The following is a 21,550-nucleotide window of genomic DNA, read 5'->3' on the forward strand; positions in this document are numbered from 1 at the left end:
CATTGCTGTATACAGATATGGGGGTGGGGGTGTATCTTTGGTTTGGATGATGTGCAACTTGGTGGGTACCATGACCATCAACATATACATTTTATGGAAGCTAATTTGCATATTCTAACATGCAGCCTTGCTGGTACAGGTGGGAATCATCATTGGAAGAGAAGCTGTCATTTTCATGCTGCCTGAACCACAAGTCATTCTCCCCATAGTCAAACAGGGAAGGATCTACCAATCAAGGTTGGTGGAGAAGGGAGGAGACCCTGAGGACTATCCGAATGACTAACGGTTCAGGCAGCGTGAAAGTGATGTCGTCTCACAAAAAGCTGCCTGCTGAAACCCCACCCCTTTCCTCCCAAAGATGGGATTCCCATTTACAAAAGTTATCCCCATCCCACTTCTCAGCAACGTTCGGAATCCATAGAGAATGAAAGAAGCTCTGGTGGTGTGTGTCAGCAGTGCTGGACCAGGCCACCGGAGGACTGGAGGATCCTCCAGTGGGCCCCCAGCCCAGCAGCAGCAGACACACACACACACACATACACACTGAATCTGACTGTCCGGCCCGGTAACAGGGTACAATCAGAGTATGCAGTGAAACATAACTCAAAAGGGCATGCTGTCATCTGACTTGGCCCTGTGGTCATAAGTTAGGGTGGTATTCCACGGGCTGATGGAGCCCGATAAACAAGCGCCGATCTGCTGTGTCCGATTATCGTTAAACAAGGGCTGCAGGGACATCATTACCGATGTCCTTGCAGCCCTAGCTTAACTAGTATACATTACCTATGCATGGTGAAGGGCTCCTCTTCTCCTGCTTCTCCCCGGGTCCCGCGCGCTCCAACGTCAGGGCGGCCTGTCTCGGCTGACAGGCGACTCAGCCAATCACTGGCCGGGACCACCGCGCCCAGTGATTGGCTGAGCGGCCTGTCAGCTGAGGATTTTTCCGTAAGGGTGTCCGTTCCGGAAAAAATAGGACATGTCCTATTTTTGTCCGGAATTCCGGCCTGGACGCCCCCATAGAAGTCTATGGGAGCGCCGGAATCACGGGCACTTTCCTGATGCACATCAGGAAAGTGCCCGTGATTCTGGATTGGTTGAGAGCCACCCGGACCTTAGGGCAGCCCGCCGCCCAAACCCCCAAGCCCACATCCCACCCCTCTGCACTGCATGCCGCCCGCTCTCAAACCCCCCCGCAACTCACTACTGGGCCGCCCGCAGCCAGCTTACAGACCTCCCAATTCCCCCCCCCCCCCCCGCCTACCTCTGCACTCTGAGCAGCACCTGTACCTGACCCGATCGCCACCTACCCCCGGGCGACCTCACTACAGGGCTGCCGACATCACTCCGGACAACCCCCCCCCCCCCCCCCCCCCCCGTGGACCTCACCACATTATACTCCTGCCAGCCCCGCCCCCCGACCACTGCACTCTGAGCGGCACCCAGACCTGCCCGGATCGCCCACCTACCCCCGGGCGACGTCACTACAGGGCTCCCGACTCCCCCCCGGACCTCACCGCATCAGACTCCTGCCAGCCCCGCCCCTGTCAGCCGGGCATGATGGGAGTTGTAGTTCTGCAGCCTCTCCCACAATGTCCTATTTTTCTTCTCATCAGGAAATCCTGAAGGTTTCCTGAAGGTAAAAACGGATTACTGTCAGGAAATCCTGATACTTTCCTGATGACATTTAAGGCCTCCCGATCAGGATTTCCTGACAGTAACTGACAGTGTGAATGGGGCCTCACTAGTTATACCAGATTCACCCAGGAAGCAGATTACTCACCAGAAGTAATTACATCAGTGTGAAAGGACTACAGCTCCCAGCATGCCACAGACTAGGGAGCACTCCATTACATATAACACCCAGCCCTGTGTCCGCCCTATCCTCTATACATCTCTCCTCTATAGGTGAGCTGCATAATGTATGAGGAGAGGACCAGTGCACAAAACGCATCCTAGCCGCACACACAGACATATAACGCAGCGCTTCTCACCTCCGTATACTGTGCGCTCCCCCCCAGCACCAGCACCGCAGTGTACAGCAGCAGCCGGCACCTGCAGCCCAGCGCCGCCATCTTTACTGTTTCCTAGTGGGTGACAGGACCTTTGATGACATCATGCCCATGTGACAGTGTGGGCGGAGCTATCTCACAGGCGTCACACTCGGATTCTCCAGATGTTGCAAAACTACATTCATGAACATGCTGATAAGAAAGCATGGGAACAGCTAAGCTCCACCCACACTGTCACAGGGGCATGATGTCATCAAAGGTCCTTCAACCCACAGTAAAAAAGACAGGGTGAATATAAAAACTGTGCTGTGATATATATATATATATATATATATACTTTTTTTTTCCTGTAGTATTTCATGTACAGGCAAGCGAAAAGAGGGACCTGTTGCCATAACAACCAGTCAGCTCAATAAAGTTTGTTGAAAGGCTGCTGAGCTGTCAGCCAATTAGAAAATGTTACAGGAGGAGCGTTGCCTAGCAATCACATCCATGCCCAGTATTGGCCTGGCTGTGATTGGACAGGCAGACCATGTGACCCAGCTGTATATTAGAAGCAGCCACAGCTTCTTCAGCCATTTTGCTGCTGTTTAGTGTAGGGAGAGGCTGCTGCTGGCAGGCAGGGATAGGTAGAATTATACCAAAGAAATAAATGAGACTAGTTATCCTTAAAATATACAACTTTATAGGATAAAAACCATATCACATAAGAATACAAACAGGAAGAAAAACCAGACTCCTGTGCACATGTATGCAGCAGCCATAAGATTAATATTCACATAGGTACTGTGATCACATAGTGGTGTGACATGTACATGTTCCCCCAGATTATATGGGTCAAAAGCAGTGCCTAAATTTAGGCAAAAGTAACAGTCTATTTGCAATGGGAAACATAGTTACAACAACTCACATAACATGTAACTCAGGGCAGAATGTACTGCATTGTTCACTGCCTATGTTCTGGGAGGCCTGAATATCGTAAACGTACAAAGGGTTAACCCCCCAAAAAATGCAGGACTGAATGTGAAAAAAAAAAAATATCCTTTAATTGAAATACACAAAAGTTATATAAAATTATACATGAATGATAAAAGAGTAATTTATTCAGGAGCTGACACAATGTACAGATCCCCTAGATCTCTAAACACAAAGCATGTATATATAAGTTACCCATATACCGTGACCTTAAAGCGACTCTGTACCCACAATCTGACCCCCCCCAAACCACTTGTACCTTCAGATAGCTGCTTTTTTTTTTTTCTTTTTTTTTTCCAAATATTTTTATTGGATTTTCAGAAATAATGACCAAAAACAACAATGAGGTGCCATGCAAGACACAAAGATTACAACATATATCAAGCAAAAATAGAGAAAACAGAGCCCAATAACGGGATCATAACCAAAAAGATCCAGACATAGGAACATATAGACAGATAAAGAGACCCTTAGAGGTACAGAGTGGCCAACATACCATACAGATAAAGGTATTCGCATTACAACATAACAAAGGGGGTTTAATAAGAGTCAAACAGAGTAACATAGAAAGGGGGTCAATGTGGCAGCTGTAAGGCCCCTAATGTACCTTTCAGCGACTCCGTACAATACCATTTTGTGAACTGGAAGGGCCTCACTATGTCATGAATGGCCTGCGTATCATAATGCTGTAAAATAAAGGGTCTCCATTTCTGGAAAAACTTCTTTGAACCAGAATCTTTATGCCTCTCCGTATCAATCTTATCGATTCCAAAAAAGAGCTTTTTCTGTGCCACTACCAAATCAAGGTCAGGTACAGTAGGCAATAACCAATTGGTAAACAAGCACCGTAGAGCAATCAGTAAAGTGATGTGCACCAATTGTGGTATTGCCCTGCTATCCGATGTCGATTCGGGGGGGTCTCAATTGGTGAAATAAGAGCAAAAAAGGGCTAAATCAAGTTTAATCTTGTAAGAGGTGTGAATGTAAGTGATTATCATGGTCCAATAAGAGACTGTGGAGGGGCAAGTCCACACTCCATGCCACAGGTTGGTTAGGGGGGAGTGGCACTTAGGACATTCAGTGATTCTGTCAGGGAAGGATGGCGACGGAAGGATATTGAATCCATATAATGCTGAATGTGAGAGTTTAAAGTATGTCTCCCGCCATCGTTCATTTATAACACATTTCCTGATAACCGCCCACCCTGATAAAATTACTTCGGTAATGTTCTCGTCTCCGGTCAGCAGTGCCCATTTGTGGAAAAGCTTCGCGGGATCGACCTTAAGGAAGTCGTTCCTTAGGGCATTATATAAGATAGATATGGATGCCTTATTAGTGCTGTCCCCAATAATCCCATCCAGCCCATGCCGTTGGGATTCCTTCCTGATGTTCCTAAGCCTAGCGGTACAAAATGTATGGACCTGGTTAATATATAAATTATGTGTGGATGGCAACTGGAATTTCGTCTGTATTTCCTGGGGTGTGAGCCAGCGTTGCTGGCGAGGATCTATGAGGTCACCAACGCAGTTAAAGCCTTTTTCATGCCAAACTTTCAGCCAGTCTACATTTTGGCCCCTCAAAAATTCTGGATGTCTATCTAACGGCATGTGTTTGGACAGCAGAAAAGAAAGTCCAAGCATCTTCCTGAGTACTTTCCATGATACAATCGAGTCACGGAGTATGCAGGATTGCTTTATTTCAGAGGGTAATTTGGTATAGTTGGTATGCAAAAGGCTTATAAGGTTCCAAGGAAAAGCAAGATCCTGTTCTAAAAGAAGATTAGAGAAGTGGGAGGAGTCATGTAACCAGTCTATGATATGGCGGAAAAGACTCACCAAATTGTATCCACGTACGTTCGGAAAGTTGACACCCCCTTCCGCCTTGCACAACATAAGTTTTGCTAGAGATATCCGCGGTCGCTTGCCACTCCATATGAACTTGGAAAAGGCCGCTTGGAGTGCGTTAATATCCGCATGTTTTATCAGAAGTGGCAAGGTTTGTAAGGGATATAACAAGCGAGCAAAACTTATTATTTTAATCAAATGGCAGCGCCCCATGAAGGAAAGCAGAAGGGAGCGCCAAGACTGCAATTCGGTGACTACCTTCCGTATAACCGGGGTATAATTCAATGAGTATAACTGGCCGATCGACTTCCCTATTTTGATTCCCAAATACGTTATAAAGGAGGAGGCTATCACCAGACCTAGCGAACTTGCTACTGAATGTAACTGAGCACAGGCTTTCCCCAACGGCAAGAGCTCGCTCTTTGTTATATTGATTTTGTAGCCCGTGAATGAGCCGTACCAGGAGAAAAACTGAAATAAGCGAGGCAGATCAGACACAGGATTACTTAAAAAAAGGAGCACATCGTCGGCAAACATGGCCAGCTTTACGGTGTGGTGACGGAGATGTATGCCCTCAAAAGCGTCAGGTAATAATAAGTGTCTTGCTAAGGGTTCTATGGCTAAGTCAAATAAAAGGGGAGATAGGGGGCATCCCTGGCGGGTACCTCTTTCCATTGAAAAGGGTGGGGAGAGTATGCCCGGCGTGTAAATGCGTGCTGTGAGACCCTGGTATAACCCTGATAGAAAGATCCTAAAGTTGCCTCGGATCCCGAATTCATCAAGCACAGATCCCAGCCAGTCCCATCTCACGTTATCAAACGCTTTTTCTGCGTCTAGTGTCAGTAAAACCGGTTGGGAGTCTGTCTGAGATCTGCGCCCCACGAAGTCCATTACTGTCAGGACCTTGCGAATATTTACTACAGATGACCGGTTCCTCCCAAAACCCACCTGATGGGTCCCCACCAAACCAGGAAGAAAGGCAGCTAACCTATCCGCAAGTAGTATCTTAGTAATCAACTTTATATCCTGATTTATCAGGGAGATGGGACGGTATGATCCTGGGTCTGTTAAGTCTTTACCTGGCTTGGGAAGCACTTTAATGTGTGCCTGCTTTTCCAAAGGGGAAAGGGTGCCTGTACTCAGAACAAAATTAAAGTAATCAGTAAGCACTGGGGTGATTTGCGCTGACAGAATCTTATAGAACTCTCCCGGGTAACCATCGGGCCCGGGAGCCTTTCCATTACGTAGAGATTTTATGGTGGCAACAACCTCCTCCTTAGTGATCGCAGCACTAAGGGAAGCACAGTCGTCATCGGATAGCGACGGCAAGTGCAGATTTTTCAGAAAATCCACACTATCAGTCGAACTCGTCGTGGGGGATTTATAAAGTGTCGTATAGAAATTTGTTAAAACGACGTTAATCTTACGAGGTTGCCTATGAACATAACCGTTGGTGTCTTTGAGGGCTAGAATATGGGACTGACAGTGACTACCCTTGGCTAGTCTAGCCAAAAGACGTCCTGCTTTGTTGCCTTGCCGGAAAAAGTCTGTCTCCATGTTAGATCTATACATTCGCTCTCGTCTATCTAACCAGAGTTCATATGATTGTCTCGCTTCCTGCCATCCTTTTTTAGTCAGGTCAGTAGGGGAGAGTAAGAAGCGAGAGTAAGCTAGTTGTAATTGTGTACTGGCTTTCTGATACTGTGACGTAGTTTTACGTTTCATAGTAGAGTGATAGGCTATGATTCTACCTCGTATGACCGCTTTCGCGGTCTCCCAGTAAATAGTTTCGTCTTGTCTATGTTCAGCATTATAGGATTCGAACTCCAGCCACCAGCCTCTCAGCAACTCATGAAAAGCTTCATCTTTGGCTAGGTATGAGGGGAAGCGCCAAATATAGTCGGTAGTTTTGGGGAAAGAAGTATAAAGCTCCAACGTTACTGGAGCATGATCAGAGATAACCATGTCCCTAATCATCACAGTCGCAGTCCTAGACAATACCAAAGGACTCACCAGAAAATAGTCTAAACGTGACCACGATTGATGGACATGTGAAAAATGGGTGAAGTCACAAGTATCAGGATGGCGCTGTCGCCAAATATCGCACAGGTCTGCGGCAGTGAGGAGCACAGGGAGTATTCTATCACTGGGCCGTATGGGCGCATGCTGTCTAGACGGATGTTTCCTATCCAGCGCTGGTTCAACCACTGAATTGAGGTCTCCCCCCACCAATTTCCAAGGCTCAGTATCACCTTGCAGCTTGCCCTGAACAGTATTAAAGAATTGTTTGTTGTCAGCATTAGGCCCATACAGGTTGTACAAACTTAGGGTCTGACCCCTGTGTTCTAATATGATATGAGAAAAGCGACCCTCAGTATCAGACTCATGGGACAAAAGTTGGAACGGGAAGTTTTTATGAATCAAAGTCAGTACTCCCGCTTTTCCACCGGCTGCTGGAGACCCAAAAACATGTCCCACCCACAGCCTTCTCATCCTCTCAAAGTCCTCAGCTTCCAAGTGCGTTTCCTGAAGGAGCACTATGTCAGGATGAAATCGTTTTAAATGTCGCAACAATTTAATGCGTTTGTGGGGTGAATTGAGACCTTTGACGTTCCACGTTATTAAATTAATTGTCTCAGCCATAGGGGGACCATCTCAAAGGGACAATTAGTCGGTAAATGTAACGGAGGAGTATCGTCAAGGATGAGAAAGCAGCAGGCAGGATACACACCAAGCAGAGGAGAAATAATGGTAAGTATGAAAAAGCATCAGGCAGGGCACATACGGAGTATAGAGGCCATACAATAATTAGATAAGCAAGTAAGAAACGAAGTCTGTCCCATCTGGCACATGCTGTGAATTCAACAGTAACCCAAAAATAACTAACACAAAACCTAAAAAACTAACCCAATAGAGAGCTTGGTGTTTCATAGCTTTCTATTACGGCAATAATGGACTACCTTTTTTCAGGCATGAACGCTGGAGACTCCCGCTCCCTGCGATATAAACTGGCTCCCGTGGGAGTAGTAAAATATTTGTGGACGTTTACCCACCAGGACTCGCCCACAAGAAAGAAAGTGATAGAGTTCAAAGGATAAACCCTCACAAAGGCACATAGAAAAGAATCGCCATCAAATGTACCATAGATGTGACCTCCTATAAAGGAACAAAGCAAGAAATAGGTGTTAGTTAATACAAACTGTCTCAATTTGGTGATCTAGATCATTCGCCTTCGGGGCGCCTGCTAGAATATCTCCGCCTCCTTTTGCGCTCAGCTGGTGTTTGCAGGACCTCCCGGCGCGCCGCAGGCATTCTGGACGATCTGGCTTCCATTGGTGACGGTGAGCGTTGCTTGCCAGAACCCCGAGGACCCTTGGAGGGTGCAATAATATCAACCAGGGCCTTTTCAGCTTCCTCAGGTGATGTGAAAGATTGAGATGTACCGTCCGATTTGTACACTCTCAGGGTGGCAGGGTATTGCAATTGGAATCTACGATCTGCTTTGTAGAGACCGGAACAAATGTCGCTGAAAGCTCTCCGTTTTTTTTGTGACCTCGGCCGAGAAGTCTTCAAAAATCAGAAGTTTGGTGCGGTGTAGCTCCAGGGGTTTCGTGCGCTTGCGGAAAGCACGTAGAATATCCATTTTATCATTGTAGTGGAGTAACTTGAAGATAACTTGCCTTGGTCGGATATTATCAGAGTCTTTACTGCGTGGAGAAGATTGGGGGGGAGGACCAATGCGGTGAGCCCTTTCCACCCGGCATGTATGTTGGAGACCTATGGCTTTTGGTAGATCATGTTCGCAGAAACGCCGTAGCTCAGACGGTAATATAGATTCACTCACTCCCACTATTCGGAGGTTATTTCGTCGAGAGCGATTTTCCAAGTCTCCCAATTTGTCAGTCATTTTAACGTTCCTCTCCTCCGTTTTGCTGATCCTCGTGTATAGGTCCTCGTTCTCCTCCTCTAAGTAAGTGAGTCTTTGTTCTAGCGTGTCAAGGCGGGTCGCCTGGGCGGAAACCTCGGCTTTAAGTTGATGCAAAGTAGAGCGAATGGTTTCCTCGACAGTCTTTTGTATCTCAGGAGCCAATAGTTTTGCTACCGCAGCAGCTAGTTGCAGATGATTGATGCCAGAGGAGACAGCAGTAATGTCCGCATCACGCGGCGTGGTACCTTGCGGCAACAAGGGGGCCGTGTCCCCCAATGAGGCAGGAAACATATCTGTCTGGCTAGGAGTCACCTCCAGGTCTGCGGCATGAGGCACCGCTGTTGTTTGCGTGGCTGGCGGGTTGCCCGCGTTCCGCTGTACAAAACGATCCATGATGCCACTGTATAAACTTAGAAAAAGAAACAGTATCTGGAGAAGTGTCGTCAGCAGGTATGTTTGTAGACAGAGAATGATTAAGCAACAGGTCCAGCACTATTGTAACAGGTCAACAGATGGCGCCAGAGGATTAGGAATGAGTAGGCTCCCAGACATGTGTATTAGCAGAGCGAACTGTTGCAAGCATCCACTAGGTGGCTCCAGAAATCATGTAATGCAGATAGTAATAGCAGGGAGAATCTGTCCAGGATAATAATGAGATTTCAGAAGATAGAGGAAATGTGCAGAGTATATGAGTGACAAGCAGGTCAATATTGCTCACACACAGGATTATAGGATGTGCACACAGTTATTGGAAGGCACGTACAGTGCATCATATATTATAGACCACAGAACGGGAGGATAGTTATCATATATGGATCCAGTTCAATAAAGGATGATGGAGGAGAAGTACAGGCTGATAAGAGATGACCATAAGACGAGAGATGGTATACACAATGATATGCCCAGGATGATAGGAACCATATATAGGGTAGCAGGAGGTTCACTTGATGTGGAGGGGATTGGGTGCAGTGGAGTGAGAGCAGAGTTCAAAAAGCTGAGAGTTATGCTCCAGAGGATGGGAGCTATATGGAGAAAGTCACTTTCTCAGGCACTGTCACTTTAAGAAGGCTGATGCAGGCTTAGCTGGGGTCAGCAGTGGAGTGCTCAGCTGAACTTATGCCTGGAGCCTCTGCCGTGCAGGCCGCCCACGTGGGAAAGATGGCTCCCCCCCAGCCCCAGGATATGGGTGTATGTGAGCACTGTTATCCTCAGTGCCGTGCTGACTGTCCGTGGGCTCACGGGGCCGTTCGGGTGAGCCGGTGTGAGCTGACCCTGCAGCTGATGCTCTCCTCACCCTCCGTGCTGGCGGCTGCGTAATGGCGGCCGCTCCACTGCTCCGTTCCCGTGGCGACTCACTACGGCGGTTCCGAGCGGCGGCTCGGTGTCCAGGCGGGCGCACAGCGTCCGGTACTTGCCAGGGAGAGAAGGGGGGTCCCCAGGAGCGGATCGGTCGCCCGGGCAGGCGGTTTTTAGCAGGTTAGTGGCAAGGTCGGCGGGAGCTCCTGCGCCTCCGTCTTTACATGCCTGCGCCGGAACCGGAAGTCCCCCAGATAGCTGCTTTTAATCCAAGATCTGTCCTGGGGTTCGTTCGGCAGGGGATGCAGTTATTGTCCTAGAAAAACACTTTTAAACTTGCACCCCTGTGCCAAACAGGAGTATCTATGCCCTAACTTTGCACCGTCCTTCCTCCCTACCCTCTTCATCACTGAAACATTTTCTCCTGAACATTGCACAGGTCCTTAACGATTCAGCCCATGTGCCGGGCTGACTCAGGTGGGGAATAGGAGGCAATCTGCCTGGGGCATTCCTAATGATGAAGAGGGCGGGGAGAGGGACGGAGGGGTGGTGCAAAGTTAGGGCACAGATACTCCTGTTGGGCACAGGGCTGCAAGTTTAAAAGTTGTTTTTTAGGACAATAACTGCATCACCTGCCAAACGGACCGCAGGACAGATCTTGGATTAGAAGCAGCTATCCGAAGGTACAAGTGGTTTGGGGGGGTCAGATTGTGGGTACAGAGTCACTTTAATACATTGGCCACCGTACCACTCACCGCTTTATCGAGGGTACTGATAGCTGATAGTACTTATCTATGCTATGCTATGGCATAGCATAGATCAGTATATGCTATCTAGTGATTGCCTATTTGACTGTTACATAAAGAATAAAATAACTTATTATAATAAGAATATTTTTTTTTTATAAAATAAAATAAACCCTCAATAAAAGTTTAAATTACCTCCTTGCCCATTATAAAATAAAAATATGTAAAAAAAAAACATATATGTCGCATTGTGCAGAATTGTTCGATCTATTAAAATTTTACAATATCTTTCCTGCACGGTGAACAGCGTAAACGAAAAAAGAAGCAAAAAAATTCCAGAATTTCTGATTTTTTTAATATTATATATCGGAAAAAAATGAATAGAAAACAGTCAAAATTTTTCTTTTATATATGGAAAGGTGGGAAGCCAGTTTGGGAAGACAACTCCCCCCGGAGTGCTGGAGTATTATATGGTATAGGGCTGCGACTTCATCCACTTGCACAACATGTGGTATCATACCCCTGAACTTTTACATAAAATTAACCCCTCTATATCTCCACTCTGCTGGAGATGTTTAGGTGCTACAGGATCAGTGTACCATATCTTCTGGGATTGCCCGTTGATTAAGGAATTTTGGAAGGAGGTTTGTGGCCTATCCACGAGGGTCCTTCAGAAAAATATTCCACTAGACCCTGTCTTATGTCTCCTAAATCTGAAGCCCAAGACCCTGGGGTAAAAGGCGTTGAAATAGCTTTTGGTGATTTTGACTGCTGCTAGATCCCGGAAACAAACTTCGCCTCCTTCCCTGGAAATTGTGTTGGGCAGAATGAGAGAATTGAGAATTTTAGAACGTCTAACAGCCTCATTGAATAACAAATTAGATAATTTTGACACAATTTGGTCTCCATGGGATGCCTATATCTCCCCTAGTATTCACTGATCAGGTGACCTGCATCTTTCCCTTCTTTTTCCCACCCCTTTCTCTCCTTGCCTCCCTCTGTTTTTTGTGTCGGATATGTTTGTCCTATACCAGTGTTTTGATTGACCTTTTTCTCTGACATGGCGGAAATTGTATATGTATACGCTAAGCTTCATAAGCCTCGCTAAGATTGTTAGGCTTTTGTTTTGGATATTTATGGTTTCATCTGTTTTCACTGTTTTATGTTTGTTTAAAACTGAAAAATTTCAATAAAAATTACAATTATGAAAATAAAAAATTTCTTTTACATCAGTATCATACCAGCAAAAACTAGAGTTTGTAGCGCAAAAAATGAGCCCCCAACCAGCCCTGTAGGTGAAATAATAAAAGCCTTAAAGGTGAGGAGTCACATAAATCTTTATTATAACATAGATTGATACAAAAATAGATACAAAACATAGATACAAGACATAGATACAAAAATACCACATAAATATATGAATGTACAGGAGTAGTAAAATGAGGGAGACAACACCCCAAATACTGCGGGTCTCCCTCATTTTACTACTACTGTACATTAATATATTTATGTGGTATTTTTGTATCTATGTCAGTGTTATAATAATGATTTTTGTGATGTGCTACCATTTTTTGTGCATATGCTTTTTTTCTTTTGAGAGGATGATGTACTACTTATATGCATTGGTTTAGCACTCCATGATTATTAGTGGTGCCCACTAGCTTTATATATATAAAGGTGAGGAGTCAACGCTGCTTCATTGAGACTTGGACATCCGTGCATCAATGACCTTGGTCATTAAGGTGATAACAAATGAACAAGTCTTGCACAAAGTAATATCGTACCTAAAAAAAAAACTTGTTTACCTTCTGTACAATATATATATATATATATATATATATATATATATATATATATATATATATATAATCTCATTAACCTCCATTGGCTTCAAGCTAACATGCCAGTGGCTGCTGGCATTTTTGCAAAAAAAAAATAATTTCTGTGCCGTTTTTCCAAAATTTTAAGGCAGTGTGAAGCCAGCCTCAGTCCAAAATTTTGCGGTTTGGCGCCCATTTGTGCAATGATGGCCACCGGTACATTATTCAAAATATACCAAGGAGAGCAAAAAATGTGTTATCGGATTAAAAAATAATTTTATTCAGTAAAATTAAGACAGTAAACAAAAAGAGAAAAATTTACTAAGTGGATACACGGCGTGATTAGGCAACAAAAGCCCAATCAGACCTAGGGGCATTGAAGTAATTAATTCCAACAGAGAGAGCACTACCAATGTCCAACTTGCACCATTATGATAGAAGTAAAGGAAGATAACAAAAATGGAAAGTCTTGAGCCCCGGGACCCAACGCACGTTTTGCTGCCACGTGAAGCTTCTTCCGGGGTTAAGCGCATGCCGGTCCATCAGCCTTTTTTATATTGCCACCAACCAATGAAATAATATCTAAGCATGTGCGGCAATCATACCTGTCCTCGCATATGAGATGATTGAATACTTCCGGGTCTGCAAACAGAGTGCTGCATATGTGACATCACACGCCAGCTTCTACAAGTGCCACTCTCAATCAAAAGAGTTGATCACGTTCTGCACTTGTGTCTAAGGAGCCCGGCAAAGTACCAATATCAACACCAACACCACCTATACCTGTAACCTATACAGCACAGATATAACTATATCACTGCAGTAAAGACAATATGAGACAATAAATAAAATAATAAAGAGTAAAAATAAAAAAGGAAAAATATATAAAAGAACTATAAAAAAAATAGAATTAAAAAAACAAGAATAGTATGCAAAAAAGTATATTTTATACTCATAGGGAGGCCATCCAAAATCAAGATTAAAAGAAAGAAAAAAAAAGAGTAAAAAAAAAAATCTAAATTAAAAAATAACATATATATATATATATATATATATATATATATATATATATATATATATATATATATAAGAAAAAAATAAAAATGGCAAAATGAGAAAAAATGAAGGTAAAGGTGGTGTTTTACAGTGAACAATAAGATGAGAAAATTGGAAGTGGTGTGCCGCAGTGAATGATAAGATACAAAGAAGAGTTAAAATGTAAGTGCAAGAAAAAGTGAAAAAAATATATATCCTGGGTAGTTTTGAAAAACTCAACATTCATATATAGATGATCCACCAGTGCCCACAAGCAAGTTTCTGAAAACAGAAACCCATGCAAGGGCACATTTTGCACCATGCACACACCACACTCCCATACACAGCTAAAACACACATAACATACAACCAATTTGCACTGGGTGCTCTGTTCTGGGAGAATCTGGTAACCATGTCTTGTCTGCAAACTTTGCAACATTGTATTTGTGTCTCCTCCCATTTTTCCGTGTAGAAATTCCACACTGAGTTGTTGAGGAACACTTTTCTTGTGTATTCCGCGAGAACACTTTCCTCACAAAAACATAATTGCAAAAAATAGCAAAAAAGTGATCTCCTGATGAAGTGAGCGAAACGTACGTCAGGCTGTTCTGTGACGGACAGGGGGTAAGTGTGGTCTTTACCTGTATTTATATATGTTTGGCTACGTATAGACTTTATGCTGAAGAGACACACACAGTCTGTCTTCTGGCCTGTATATACCTTGATCTATATTCATATTTCATTGACACACACTTTATGTGCATTATGTACTGTAGTCTGTGCCATTCATAAAGTGACCACCAGATGGTGTCTGTGCTTTTGCCTACACCGTACTGAATTATATGGTTTGTGTTATATGTACCACACTCCTATCTAAGGGCCCTATTCCACCGGACGATTATCGTTCAGATTATCGTTAAATCGTTCGAATCTAAACGATAATCGTTCGGTTGAAATGCAATTAACGATAAACGACCGAACGAGAAATCGTTGATCGCTTTATAAGACCTGGACCTATTTTTATCGTTGCTCGTTCGCAAAACGTTCGCATTGAATAAGACATCGTTCGGTCGTTCGCAATAGATAGGAACGCAATAGCGAATAAATAGCGAAGAAAAAACTATCGCAATTACGATCATAAGTAACGATTATCGTTCCATGGAAATGAGTGAACGTTTTCAGGTCTTTCGCAATAGCGGTCGTTTGAGATAGTTAATCGTTAACGATTATGCAAACGATAATCGTCCGGTGGAATAGGGGCTAAGTGGTTTTATATGGTCATGAAATTAAATTTGATTGCAATAAAATAGTCTTATTCTTAGGACCAAAGAAACACTACGCCTGACTGTGCTGTCTACATAGTATACTTGATAATTATATAAAAGTCCGTAATACACCACCACTGTCATGCATAGGGCTGCCAATAGCCAGAGAATAATACTCTCTGTCTCTTTGACATTATTTGCAGTAAGAGTTTTTTTTCATAAAAATAAGAACACAAAAATAGGTAATAAAATTTTCAAAATGCTATTTGCACAATAGGAGGGGTCCTAGTGTGGGGTGCAGCGGCTGACATCCCAAAATCACTCAGAGGCCCCCACAGGTGTCAGCGACCCAGACCCTGAATGGGGGGGGATGCGGCGGTCAGCATCACTCAGCTGCCAGTGTCCAGTAGCTATGCATTCCGAGCATGGGCAAGTGGGCATGGGCCCACAGCGCCTCAAGGGGCCTCTGAGTGATATCAGGATGCCAGCCGCGTCGGGTGCTGACGCCAGCCCTGTATATAGATCACCCCCCTATCCCATCTTGTTTGCTGATCGCTCTCCTCATAACATAACACACTTACAAAACACATGTAAACGTATATTATACTCACCAAACAATCCTCAACTGTTAAGGAGGTCTTCTTTCTTTTTTCTTCGATCTCCTGACTTCTTTCTGCACTTGCTCCACTGTCAGCTACTTTGCCTCTGACGCTGTGTGCCGGACATACAATGTGCAAGCGCCGTCAAGTGGAAGAGGCGGGATCTCAGTGGTGGAAAGCACTGATGGCCCACATGAAGGGAAAAAAACACAACACAAAAACAACAGATTCTCTGTTGGTGGAGAAACCTTATTTCTTGTAGGTGCAGCTTATAAGTAGATCATGAGAGAGATCCCTGCACCAGGGGCATAGCTAGGATTTATGGGGCCCCATAAATCCTGTACGGAGCCCCCCCATGCACATATTCACATGACTGTGCACTGGTCCCCACATCACAGCTCCCTACTGTCAGCTGTGTCTTCTCGGGGGGTGCAGACGTTAACTGAGTCATCTGTGCAGGTAGGGTGTGCAGGCGGCGGCCATGGATGGTAGTGGTATTGCTGAGTTCCTTTTGTCTAACCTTAACCCTTCTACAACCACTTTACCTTTTTCCTTCACCAATTCCCCTTCCCCACAAACTGAGGACTCTTTATTAAAGTGCTTCAAATTAACAAAGTTAACTATCCCCCAGCCGCACGGCGCCAACTCGGGAGCTGATAAATTTGTCACCTGACGCTGCACTACCGTACTTCCACTATTACCACTAAAGAAGTGGGGAAGCACCATCCCACATTGAAGTGCCCTGCAAGACCTCCCTACCGTCACATGAACAGGCGTGATCCCTTATGCCTGTGAGTCCCCCCACACCCTTAGCGCCTTCTCTATCCCCTGCTGAATCCCCAAGCACCAGATATCAACACGTACATGGTTAAGATGAACCCCATCATCCATCAAATGACCACGATCAGGGATTTCTAAATCCTGGTGGCGCACGGTAATCTGACCATTCCTCACAATGAAGCTAGATATGGCTTTATTAACTTTGCGTCTGCAACCGGGCAATGATCTCCGACCACACTACTATAATGCCGGGGAACAATGTCCATAGACAAAGGACATCAAATTAAATGTCATAAATCAATTTCCGCGAGGACTGAACGCCCAGGTCATTGTCCCTGACATCAACAACTAAGACACCCGGAGAGCTATCCAACCTAGAATGAAAATGGAGCTCTAGCAGTAGCCCGCTCCACAACATCCTTCCGATCTCAATGCATTGAAGTATGGCATCACTTCTCTGGAAGCCAAGTTGCCGCCCATCTAACCTAACATCCGCTCTCCAAGCTCTTCCCCCCCCCCCCCCCCCCGAACATATGAGTGGCCCATGATCCACACTAGGCCCCCACCATCAGCTAAAAAGAAAAAAGCTAACAAAAACAAGGAAAAACGTAATTAACCGTGCACGGGACTACTCACAGTAAAAGAGGAGGACAGAAAAGTAGACAACAATCATGCACACACTAGATGAGGCTGCACATACAAGCAATACCACCTGGATTCCCATCGCCCAATGCGCATCACCACCTCCTTAGATAAATTCCATTTTTTGGCCTCCCAGATTCTAAAAGAATGGGAAGATTCAAACTTTGCAATACTATACTATCCTCCACCCCATGCAGCACCACCAGAAAACCCCTTCCTGCCCGGACAGTCTTAGAGCGCCAAAGCCAGCGAACCACTGTATCAGCACCGCACTGCACATCATCCAGCTGCAAACCCCCACCCGTTTGAACGGCTCACCAGTTCGCTAATCCGGAATGCCCCAAAAAGGCCAGAGAATAAGCGACATAAAACAATCCATACTCGTAATCACTATTTCATACCCCCGACAGCTGACCCAACAATTCCAGTAAATTGCAAACGTGGCTGGTCTCCTGCCATCCGGCGGAAAGGCCACTGAAGCATACCCTTTAAGGGCCTGCTTCATCAAAAAATGCTTGGTCATATCTGCTAACTGAAAAAAATTAAACCAAAAAGCCAAACCCACTGACCTATGCTGCATCCCGGACTAAGAAACCCATTTAGAAAAAGAATCCCCAGCCCAATACAATAGGAGCTAAGGGGATACCAAATCAATGTGCAACATGCTCAAGAGTATGTAGCAACACTGAACAAACGGAAGCCCAGGAGGGCCAATGCACAAGAAGTCATCTAAATAATGCAGGAGAGAGTTCAGACCCACCTCATCCTGGACCACCTACTCAACAAACGTACTGAAACATTCAAAGTATGCACAGGAAAAAAAAACACCCTATTGGGAGGCAGTGGGCGATATAAAAAGAGACATCCCTCATGCACCCGAGGAGGTGGAAGCACTCCGGGTGAACAGGCAAGAGTCTAAAAGCTGCCTCGATGTCCGTCTTGGCCATAAAGGCCCCCGGACCTAATTGGCGCCCCCAAGCCACTGCCTTGTCAACCGAGACATAAGTAACCGAACACAACCGTCATCGATACCGTCATTAACAGAGAAGCAATCTGGGTGAGACAAGTGATGTATTAAACAGAATTTGTTAGGCTCTTTCTTGGGAACCATTCCCAACGGGAATACCCGCAAGTGAATCTGTTCGGCAGAAACTGAGGCTCCACCTCTTCTTATCTCAGCGTCCATTGGTAAGTGACTTCCTTATCAACTCCCGCAATTTTCTTGCCAGCCCCTCTCCCCCTCCCAACTGACTTACACTTAACCCTAACTGCCCCACACTTACTCCTTACTTAACCCCTTAAGACCTACGCTCCCAGCTAACCTAGTCATGCTGGGCCTCCGCTAGGTCTGCGCCCCTGCTCCCTGCCCTTCCTGTTCAGGCGGGATGTGCAGGCAGCAGCTGTGGATGGCCCTGTCGCTGTCCAGAGGGGAGCGATGTACAGACGGCAGCCATGGTTGGTAGTGGCCGTGCCTGAGTCATCTGTGCAGGCTGCAGTTGTGGATGGCCCTGTCACTGTACGGCGGGGGGTATGTATGCATGCGGCGGCTGTGAACACTGTGTCTTCTGGGGAGGCCAGATGCTGCTGAGTGAGCAGTAAGTGCCGCATGGCCGCCAAATAGTACCATGGGGCAGACCCACTACCGCATGGGCCCCATAGCAGTTGCATGGTCTGCCTCCATGATAGCTACGCCACTGCTCTGCACTGACATATATACATATGTTTATATATACAGAAGTCTTCATGTCAACCCTCAGCTATCTCTTTTCTAAACTAGTTAACCTTGGTTTTCAAACCTGCATGTTAAATTTTCTCACACCGTTACTACATAAACACAGGCAGCGGGGGTCCTTTACCAGTCCCAGTCTAGGACCTACCACAGTAAACTTAGTGGTGCCTTTCTGCTCTGCTGCTGCCTGGCAGCTGGGCACACAGTTCTGCTGGCTGGGCACTGTTGGTGCTTTGGTTGGTGGGCACAGCCTGGGATACACATATATCTGTTCTAAGATACTAAGAAAGTAAGTACCTAAAGGGTGGACTAGATGGAGCAAATGGTCTTTTTCTGCAGCCAGTCTTCTATGTTTCTATGTTCTGGCTGAATGCCTTTGGGTTTCCTTTCCAAAAAGAAGAAAGGGGCACCAGATTTTGGCACATGGCCTGGATTGCGTGCCGCAACACACAGACTGCATAGGGCCCCTCATCTCACGGTGTGAGAAGTGCCCCTTGCAGTAAGAGGTGGGACAGTAGCGTGGCACCGCTGTGGCTGGCTGTGCAATGCACGTGCTGCACATCTAATCAAGTGCAGGGCCCGGGTGAAGTCAAATTGGTGAGCAGGCGTCCAGACACCATAGTACAGGGGGCGGGAGTAGTGGTGCGGCCAGGCCAGGCCACAGAGGATAATAGAGGTCGCAGCTGTTGTCATCAGGCGGCCACTTGCCAGGGGCAAAACTTTAGGGCCGACTAAGGGGGGGCCCTGTCATGTGACCTTACCCAGTGGGCCCAGTGCAAATGCACCGGCTTAAAGCAGGTGACAGAAAGCAGAGATGTGATCTGTCACCTGCTATCTGTACTCAGGTAAATTCAGGGGGGTCACCTTCTCAGCTCTTCAGAAACTGAATAGTAAATACATAGAAAATGTGATAGAATAATAAAAGACAGCAAGGGAAACACTATTACATTTATTACATCTCGGCATCATTTTACCAACAACAAATCTTTTCTCTGATCTTTTTTATCTTTGACATAGATTATAGGATTTCTTTATGCGGCCTAAAGATTTTCTCAGAGCTTGAATGTTTCTTACAAAAGAGATAATGATCTTCCGTATTTTTGGGAATCGCCGTCTTGGGGTCCTTGGGGTCTTGATTCTCCAATGCAATGGACGTCACAGGTATATATTGTTCGGACTTGAACATGTCAGTAATCTCCAATGAATTCTTGTTGTTCCTCTCTCGTACAGACATGGCCAAGTCTGGTGTTCCAGAGATTTTTCTTTTTCCATTGATGCTGTGATTTTAGGCAGCGGGAAGCCAGTCACGGAGGGTTACTACACAGCCAGGTGGAAGCTCTCTGGGGGCCGCGGGTGGTGGGGGTCCTGTAATAAAAAGAAACAGAGTATAAAGCCATGAGAGCAGCTTCAGCTTTCATTGTCCGTCCTGCAACAGAACAGGAGGGGTCATGTCAGACTGCAGAAAGCTTCCTATAATACAAGATGTTGTCACTTACCCCAAACACTTTACTTCTTATCCCATTTTCTGTATTATTGTCGGCTTCTCCCAGGGGGCAATGGGTTTTGATGGGTTATTCTGTGAAATAAAACAATGAAAACTAGTCCAAGGGTTCAAAGATACTACAATAACTTGCATAGACAGTATTATAAAGAGAATCAGGGGCATGTAAAATAAAATGTACACATTGAATATACAGTATGAGCTCAACTTACTCCAATGCAACGCTCCCGTGTCCGTCTGACCAGTTGGAACTTATGGGTCATCAACAGGGTAACCTTCCTTTAAAGCAACTCTGTACCCACAATCTGACCCCCCAAACCACTTGTACCTTCGAATAGCTGCCTTTAATCCAAGATCTGTCCTGGGGTCCATTTGGCAGGTGATGCAGTTATTGTCCTAAAAAACTTTTAAACTTGCAGCCCTGTGTAAAATTGGTGTGGCCTAGATTGTGTGTGCCCAAGCTTTGCATTGCCTCTCCGTCCCTCCTCCCAGCCCTCCTCATTATTAGGAATGTCCTGGGCAGGATTATTCCTATTCATCACCTGTCTAAACACTGCACAGGTGCTGGATCGTTAAGGCACAAGTGATGAATAGGAAAAATACTGCCCAGGGCAGTCTTAATGGGGAAGCAGAAGCAGAAGCAATATCTCACCCCTCCTGTGAGTGTGTGTGAGAGAGAAAGGAAGGACAGGATAGGATAAGAAGAGAGAGCACCTCTAACTGGTCAGCATAGAAACACATGATACAAAACTTAACCCTTTGGCTCCACAGCTGTGCATACAAGGCAAAAACAGTGGTGGCACCTAGTGGGAAAAATTAAGGTACTGCATCTCCCAGTGGTTAACCTGAAAGAACGATTTACTAAGGCGCATAGGAATGTTCATGATATTGAGGATAGAATCGGGCATTGTAATTGGTGTCTTTGTGGTTTTTGGTTTGTGGTTATCTATTTGCTGTCATGAAATCACCATGCGCATATGTGCGCTGGCAGATTCTTCAAGTAATATAAAGAAATTGAAGAAAGAGTCTTCACATATGCAGGAGCAGGATATTTTTGTAAAAATATTGGTAATTTCTTTGCAGCAAACCAATTCTGCCAAAGTTGGCATCGGTACACAATTGCCACAATGACACCATGCTCTGCTCCCTATCCTCCCTTCAACATCATCTTCTATGTCAGAATTTATTAACCCTTGTGGACTAGTTATAAAACATTGATCACCTGTCCGAGTAATATAAGAGATAAAAATAAGAGAATGATACAATGCTTAGGAAAAGAAGAGTGACATCATAAGACAAAATTGTTAGATCTTTTACTTTACAAATAACAATGGGCACAAAAAAGAGACTACACTAGGCCTGGGCAACTAATCAAATAATT

The 21,550-nt window shown here is 45.3% G+C and overlaps 1 protein-coding gene and 1 long non-coding RNA gene across 2 annotated transcripts in view; both read right to left on the bottom strand.

Moving 5' to 3' along the window:
• The window catches only part of PIGK (phosphatidylinositol glycan anchor biosynthesis class K), a 98,261-nt gene extending 96,151 nt beyond the window's left edge, over nt 1-2,110 (bottom strand). The window contains exon 1 of the mRNA XM_069979448.1: nt 1,992-2,110. Within this exon, the coding sequence (XP_069835549.1) occupies nt 1,992-2,072 (81 nt within the window). The 5' untranslated portion in view covers nt 2,073-2,110. The remainder of the gene's footprint in view (nt 1-1,991) is intronic.
• Nucleotides 2,111-19,830: 17,720 nt separating this feature from the next.
• LOC138798842 (uncharacterized) lies at nt 19,831-20,754 on the bottom strand. The gene is made up of 3 exons (XR_011364184.1): nt 20,382-20,754; nt 20,165-20,244; nt 19,831-20,033 (listed from the first exon to the last, which is right to left on the bottom strand). It is a non-coding gene; the product is annotated as an uncharacterized lncRNA (long non-coding RNA).
• Between the last annotated feature and the right edge of the window lie 796 nt (nt 20,755-21,550).

The sequence above is a fragment of the Dendropsophus ebraccatus genome, chromosome 8 (assembly GCF_027789765.1).
Source record: "Dendropsophus ebraccatus isolate aDenEbr1 chromosome 8, aDenEbr1.pat, whole genome shotgun sequence".
NCBI classification, from domain to species: Eukaryota; Metazoa; Chordata; class Amphibia; order Anura; family Hylidae; genus Dendropsophus; species Dendropsophus ebraccatus.